The sequence below is a fragment of the Myotis davidii genome, unplaced genomic scaffold (assembly GCF_000327345.1).
Source record: "Myotis davidii unplaced genomic scaffold, ASM32734v1 scaffold196, whole genome shotgun sequence".
Classification (NCBI taxonomy): Eukaryota; Metazoa; Chordata; class Mammalia; order Chiroptera; family Vespertilionidae; genus Myotis; species Myotis davidii.
The window spans coordinates 501,198-509,382 of record NW_006288258.1 but is presented as its reverse complement, the minus strand read 5'-3'; the positions used below and the strand labels follow the sequence as shown (position 1 = coordinate 509,382).

Here is an 8,185-nt window from a genome sequence, read left to right as displayed (position 1 = left end):
GGCAGGCCTCATGTTAGTTTCAAGCTGCCTGGCTGCCAGCCGCCATCTTGGCTGGCAGTTAATTTGCATTTCACCCTGATTAGCCAATGGGAAGGGTAGCAGTAGTATGCTAATTATCATGTTTCTCTTTTATTAGATAGGATTATTATTATAGACTAGAGGCCCAGTGCACGGATTCGATCACTGGTGGGGTCCCTCAGCCTGGCCTGTGCCCTCTCCCAATCTGAGACCCCTCGGGGGATATAAGACTGCCAGTTTCGGCTGATCCCTGTAGGCCAGGCCGAGGGACCCCACCGGTGCACAAATCTGTGCACTGAGCCTCTAGTGTGCATATAAGATCTTTGGTTAATCTCTTCCTGCTCTCCTCCCACCTCCCTTCCCTCTGAGTATTATCAGTCTGTTCCACCTTTCCCTGTCTCTGTGTTGAGCGTATGCCCCCTGGTGGTCATTATGCGTCATAGCTACTGGTTGGACAGTCGCTTAGGCTTTTATATAGATAGATAGATATGTCTTCATGTGGTGCTCAATTGTTTGGTCAAACATCAGTCTGATGTTGCTATGAAGGTTTTTTTTAGAAGTGATTAAAATTAAATCAGTAGATTCTGAGCAAAGCAGATTATCTTACATAATGTGGGTGGGCCATATCCTATCAGTTAAAGGCCTGAAGAACAAAGACAGGTTTTCTGGGTAAAAAAGCAATTCTGCCTCAGGACAGTAATTCTTCCTTAAGAATTCGGACTCAAGATTATAACATCAACTTTGTCCAAATTTTCAGGCTGCAAGCCTGCTCTATAAATTTTACACTTATCAGATTACACAAATGAATGAACCAATTCCTTAAATTCTCTCTATTTGTATTCATATCTGCTTCTAATGGTTTGTGTTTTTCTGGAGAAGCTTGTACAATAGTATTTTACAGATTATTAAAGTGTTTCTTTTTAAAAAATTATTTATTTATTTATTTTGGAGAAAGAGAGAGATCAATTTGTTGTTCCATAATGTTTCTTAATGTATATAGTTTTGTTTATCCTATAAAAACACTTACTACTAATATGTAATACTAAACAGATAAAGCTTATTAAACAGAATTAACTTCTGAAATAAAATTTTCAAAGTTATGAAGGCAGCATCTTTCCCCAGAAGAATGAACACAATAAAGAAACTAATAAGATAATACATAGGTCTTTGTTCTGAATGTTGAGAATGAGCTTTAAAGTTGCAAAACTTACCATTTGCATATGGTGTTTCACACAGTGTTAGGAAATCAACAATTGAATAGTCCATTTCTAGCACTGCAGTACTTTTCCCATGCATAACTGTTAAGCAAGGTCTTCTTCCTACAGTATCATATGACAAACCTCCTGATAAAATAATAAAAGGCTCCCTGGAAATAAAATACATAGTTAGGATTATAAATAGCATGGTAGAGTCTAATTATGTTGCTATATCATAAATGTTTACTTAGTGAAATAATCAAATCTTAAATTCCAACATTTTTATGCATCAGTTAATTGAATATTTGCATGTGGATTTTTAATTCTACTAAGTAAGACCCAGGTGGATTCCTGAAAGTAACCTATAGTAAGAATGAACACTGATCGTATTTGACTCTCAAACCTCCTTTTGGTCCATAAAATATTTTCCATTATCTTTTTATAGTATAGTTGTCAAAATTTTTTCTCTGGGTTTCTGCTAAGTCTCTTGAATGGACTTCCATTATTTCCAATCCTAATAGCCAGGCCTTTCAAGAGAGAATGTTAATGCCCTAAGGCATCCATGATACATAATTAATTAACTTACCATTGATGCATCAAGAGTGTAGTAGCTACAAATCACCCTTGAGGAAGCTGAGAAAACAGTCACTCAAATCATTTCTGCAGGGTTTAATTCTCTCCTGGAACCTTGGCTGGTTTGCTCTCAAACCAAAGCTCCAATGCACATCATTCAACTGCCAGCTCGCCACTTCTAATCAGCCCTAAAACTGTCTCCCTACTAGTCATTATATTTAATGATTTTTTTACACCTACTTTAAGAAACTGCACATCTAAATATGCAAAACAGGAAAAAACTGTCTTTTCATATTTTCATCTGTGTGCATTTCTTTATCTTTGACTTGCCTATTCATGTTTTTGGCTCATGTCTTGGGAAGGGGATTAGTAATCCTTTTCTAATTGGTTTGTAGAGGTCTTTGCATTGTAAGGAAATTAGCACTTGCTCTGCTGAATGTGTTTTTTTTGTTGTTGGTGGTGGGGAAGTTACTTATAGTACACTAGAGGGCCAGTGCATGATATTCATGCATGAGGAAGGTCCCTAGGCCTGGTTGGCGTTCAGGACGGATCAGGGCCTTCCGGGTGCTGGCTGGGTCCTTCCTTCCCCAGCTGCTGGCTGCCGACCGGGGCCTTGCTTTGTTCCACACCGCCCCCTGGTGGTCAGCACACATCATAGCAAGTGGTCGAACTCCCAGTCAGTCGAACTTCCAAGGGGAGAATTTGCATATTAGCCTTTTATTATATAGGATTATATAGATGATTAAAAATGTTCTGTATATGATTATCTTAAATCTCTAATTTATAATTTCTAGGAAGTTTCTTAATGCTTACTCTATGGCCAGTATGTCTATCTGCTTCCTCTTCACATCTAGTGCAGTATGTAATAATATGCAATAGTTATAAGAGCTGATTCTGGAACTAATGTGCCTGCATTTTTTATCTCAACTCTGGTTTACTTTCTGTATGATCTTGGACAGGATACTTAACTTCTCTGTGACTAGCTTCTGCATTTATAAAATAGAGACAGAGTGATAAGTATCCTCAGACAATTACTGAATTAACTAGTCTATGTAAAGCATTGGGATCAATGCCTGGCACACACTACACCCTTAGTAAGAATTTACCTAATGTTATTGTCATCATCCAATAATCATTATAACTCACTATCAAAGGTTCTCTTCTTGTGATATGTGGAGGGGGAAAAATAAAATTTCTAAATTATATTTATTTTTATCTAAAACAATAAATAAAATCCATTAATATTTACTTAAGAATAGCAGTAGTACAGGTGTGTAATTTATAAGTAAATATAAATATTAGGTCAAATAACAATTATTTTTTATAATTAAGCATTTTACCCATTTAAATTATATAAATGTATCGTGCATATGCGTTTGTACATATTTTTTTAATTTAAACCTGTACCCCCCTGTCCCTGCTATCCTTCCTTGCTTTATTATTTTTTTCACAGTACTCATTGCTAAGACTAAATTATTTACTTTGCCAACTGTTCACTTCATGAAAAATGTAAGCTCCATGAGGGCAAGATGTTTTGCCTGTTTTGTTCCTTGCTGTATCCAAAATAGTGCCTCACAGGTAATTGAATGAATTAATAGACATATATGTTACCCATACCACTGTGTAGCTTACTATCATTTAGATTTTTCACCATTAACCTAATTTGGGTGATCTTATTTTTTTCAGCTAGATGACAGTAACCAGAGCTTAAAATTTTGTACTGAACAGAACTACACCCCTTTATCTATCATTTCAATATCTTAGCATATGTGATCTTGACAACTGTGGTCAGGAAAGAATATTTAATTTTCTTCCACTTTTTATCATATATAGAATATATCTTCTCTCTTCTGTATTTTGAAATGCAGCATACAAGTGAATATAAAATACTATGAAGAAGGGTGAAGAGTCCAACAATTTAAACTTTTATACAGTGGAAAACCTGGGCAAGTTATTGCATACATAGTATTTCAAGAATAATCTGATAAGTGTGTTTTTACATATAGATAACTTAAAAAATAAGTATTATGAATATAAGAATCATGAATAGGGAGATGCTGAGTTAAACGTAAAAGAATACATTTTCCTTGGGGATACTGGGTAGGGATTGCTGGGTAGATGACAGTTACTAGGCAGTTAAACTATTAACAAGGTATCAAATAACACCATAGCAGTTAGATTAAGTTTACTCTCAAAAGGCAACTAAGTGTTCAATGGCTTTGTAAACTAGCTGAACTCCTTTACTAAATTTAGGAGAAAAAAATATAAAATAAAATAAAAAACAGGGATGAGAAGTAGCTTGAAAGGTATACCAAGGGAACATTCTTTTTCTTTTATTTCTAGGGGAACATTCTTTTTCATAATAATAAGTTTTCCCAACCCAGCAATAAATGCATATAAGCATATATTTTTCTTTTACTTGTTTTATGTGCTGTTTTTAAAAAATCATTTAAGGTTTGCAAGACAGAAATCACCTATTCTATGAATGCCAGAGGTTTTATTTATTTTTTTCATTTTAATGCCCCAAAACCTGAAGAGTAAATATTCATAAACTAAACATTTTATAAAAACTAGAGGCTCAGTGCATGAAATTCGTGCATGGGAGGGGGGTGTCCCTCAGCCCAGCCTGCACCCTCTCCAATCTGGGACCCCTCGGGGGATGTCCAACTGCCAGTTTAGGGGGATTGGGCCTAAACCGGCAGTTGGACATCCCTCTCACAATCCAGGACTGCTGGCTCATTGCCCCTAATTGCTCTGCCTGCCGGCCTGATTGCCCCTACCCACCTCCACCTGCCGGCCTGATTGCCCCCAACTGCCTTCTCCTGCCAGCCTGCCTGCCTGATTGCCCCAACCCGCTTCTGCCTGCCAGCCTGATCACCCCCTAACCACTCCCCTGCTGGCCTAATCAACGCCTAACTGCTCCCCTGCCTGCCCGATTACCCTGAACTGCCCTCCTGTGTGGCCTGTTCAGCCACAACTGCCCTCCCCTGCTGTCCTGGTCACCCCCAACTGCCCTCCCCTACAGGTCTAGTCCCCCCCAACCTTCCTCCCCTGCTGGCCTGATCACCCACAACTGCCCTCCCCTGCCGGCCATCTTGTGACCACATGGGGGTGGCCATGTTGTGCGAGGATGCGACGGTCAATTTGCATATTACCTCTTTATTTTATAGGATTAGTCATAAGTAAAATAAAGTTAAATATTTTAACACTAAACAGTGGAATTATATAATTCAAAGTCTTTGTTGGCATTTGTAATTACATTAAATGTTCAGAGATCTAGATTATTTCTAGGGTGATATGTGAATTATGGAAGTGAAGAATCTATTTTCTTTTTTTAAGTGAAAGGTTAGCCTTTTTGATGTTAAAATAAAGTCTAGAGGTAATATAATTTTATTCCACTATTTTAAATATAATTTAAGTAAAAGTCCTTCATTTTTTAAGACATCCAGGTTAGAAAGTTGTTTAGTTTGGACATTTTATAATTTTGATTGCAATTTTTAAGAGGCTAAACATTTCATATATATTCCTTCTTTTGATTAACTTCCCCAACCTGACTTTGACAATAGCTTTAGCTGAAGTTGTGTTTCTTTAAGAAGCATTTTTTACTTAAAAGAGGCACTTTTACCCAAAAAGCCATTTGTATAACTAATTTGCCAAAAAGCCATTTGTATAATCCATTCGCTCAACTCAGTTCCATAACACTACCCATTCATTCACTCAAATATTTTTCTTGAGCACCTCTATTCCCTGAGAACAATGCTCTCATGTCTAGTCTAAACAAACAATGAATGTATTATGATAAGTGTTATGAATAAAATAAGATAGAGTCATAAGATGAATGTGAAGGAGAGGCTAGAGAGGTTACTATAAGAGTGGTCAAGAAAGGCCCCTGTAGTAATGACAGATGAGCTGGGACCAGAATAAAGAGGAGCCAGCCACTCAAAGATCTTGGGATTGGGGGAAAAGAATGTACATTCTAGGCAGCAGGAGTAACCACTACACAGATCCCAAGTTAGAAATGAGCTTGGTGTATGGAGGAACTAAAAGGCCATTGTGCCTGCAACATAGTGAGTAAAGTAATACATAGTAATATATGACACGACCCCAAATCTTATAAACACATCCTATTTACTCTATTAGGGTCTCAAAAACCTGTCTCCTCAATTGCATGTCCACAATTACTTTAGTTCTGACCTTAATAACCTGCAGCTTATATTACAATAGCATTTGTACAAGTTATTCATTGTCTGAAATAAACTTCCCCTCATTCTGTTTGGGTAATTCCTACTTCTCCTTTAAAACTCAGTCCATCTATTACCTCTTCAGAAAAACATTTTCTGACCCATCTACCCTGAAGTTTGGTGCCTTTCCTATGTTCCTAAGCACCTTCTGTATACTTCTTTCCAGCATTACCGTAACTAGTTGTCATTGTATATCTACAACCCCTTTGTATGAGAGCTCCTTCAGGACACAGAATGTATATTTTACCTCTGCACTCCCTGTCTTAGCAAGATATCCCTAAAAGTGATGGTCGATATATATTTTAAGTACCACTAAATCTACTGCTCACTGGTAAGATAAAAGAGTTTGGTAGGCCTATCCCAGCCGTGGGTAAACTACGGCCCGCGGGCCGGATCCGTCCCGTTTGAAATGAATAAAACTAAAAAACAAACAAACAAACAAAAAAACCGTACCCTTTTATGCAATGATGTTTACTTGGAATTTATATTAGTTCACACAAACACTCCTTCCATGCTTTTGTTCCGGCCCTCCGGTCCAGTTTAAGAATCCATTGTGGCCCTCGAGTCAAAAAGTTTGCCCACCCCTGGCCTATCCTAACCATAACAATTCCACAAAAAAATATGCTTTTGGATATTGATGCATTATAATGTTAACATACAGGCTGTTTTGGATACATGAGATTTATAAAAACAAAACAGTAATTCATATTAGTCCATTACTGTGGGTTCTTTCAAGTATCAATAAAAATAAGAGAATTTAAATACGGAACAATCAGGCATTGTTTCAAAAGAAATCTAAAATCTCAGTATTGTCAATGCCATGTGGGATTAATTTGTGATTAAATAGACTGCAAATGAGGTTTGTGTGTTACAAGTATAATTTCAAAGTTTACCTATGAGAGAACATTGCACAGTTTCAAGCTCATGTGCTACAGACAAGGTCTTGCAGGATATTTGGTCCTGTCAAAAACATCCATGGAGACATCTGATCCACACCAAAACAAAAAGGTCCTTGATATGTGATCCTGTCAAAAACATCCACGTAGAAAATCCAAAATCCCTCTGCGTTCAAATAGTCTGCAATGTTTACTTACACTTTTGGCTTACAGAACTAATATATAAAAAATATTATGTTTTACTGGTCCAACAATTGTGTTGTGGCTATATTACCAATAATAACCCTTCTTTATGCTAAGTGAAATAAGCCAGTCAGAGAAAGACAAGTATCACATGATCTCACTCATATGTGGGCCCTAATAAAAGCTAAGATTTGGAAACAGACTAAGTGCCCATCACAGATGAGTGGATTAAAAAACTTCGGTACATCTACACTATGGAATACTATGCTGCTGTAAAAGGAAGGAACTCCTACCATTTGCAACAGCATGGATGGAGCTGGAGAGCATTACACTAAGCGAAATAAGTCAGTCAGAGAAAGATAAATATTACATGATCTCACTCACTGGTGGAATATAATGAGCAACATAAACTGATGAACAAAAACAGAACCAGAGTCATAGAAGCATCGAATAAACTGTCCAACCTATGAGGGAAGGTGGGGGTGAGGGGATAAGAGATCAACCAAAGGACTTGTATGCACACATATGAGCATAACCAATAGACACAGACAAGGGTGAGGGTGGGGAGGTGGAGGCCATGTGCTGGGGGTTGGGGGTGGTCGGGGAGAGGTCAATGGGGGAAAAAGGAGACTTACGTAATACATTAAACAATAAAAAAGGGACATATGTAATATTTTCAACAATAAAGATTTAATTAAAGAAACAACAACCCTTCTTAAAAAATCATGGACCAAATGTCTCAATGGACATTTTACATGGGAGCAGATATGACCAAATTTCAAGGACTTTTAAAAAATATATTTTTGATTGATTTCAGAGAGGAAGGAGGGAGGGAGGGAGGGAGGGAAGAAGGGAGGGAGAGAGAGAGAGAGAGAAGAGAAACATTGGTCAGTTGCCTTCTTTAATCATCCTGACCTGGGATCAAACCCACAACCTGGGTATGTGCCCTGACCAGGAATCAAACAGGCGACCTTTTGGTGCACAGGACACTCAACCAATTGAGCCACACTGACCAGTGTTTATGTTGATTTTTAAACGGGCATTAAAAAGTAGAAATTGTAAAAATATATGATAAAAT

General features: G+C 37.5%; 1 protein-coding gene across 9 annotated transcripts in view; it reads right to left on the bottom strand.

The window, feature by feature from the left end:
* Positions 1–8,185, bottom strand: part of STXBP5 (syntaxin binding protein 5) — a 156,882-nt gene that overhangs the window by 68,918 nt on the left and 79,779 nt on the right. For all 9 annotated transcript variants that reach the window (XM_015561611.1, XM_015561605.1, XM_015561606.1 and 6 more), the window contains one exon: positions 1,230–1,384. In XM_015561611.1, the coding sequence (XP_015417097.1) occupies positions 1,230–1,384 (155 nt within the window). The remainder of the gene's footprint in view (positions 1–1,229; positions 1,385–8,185) is intronic.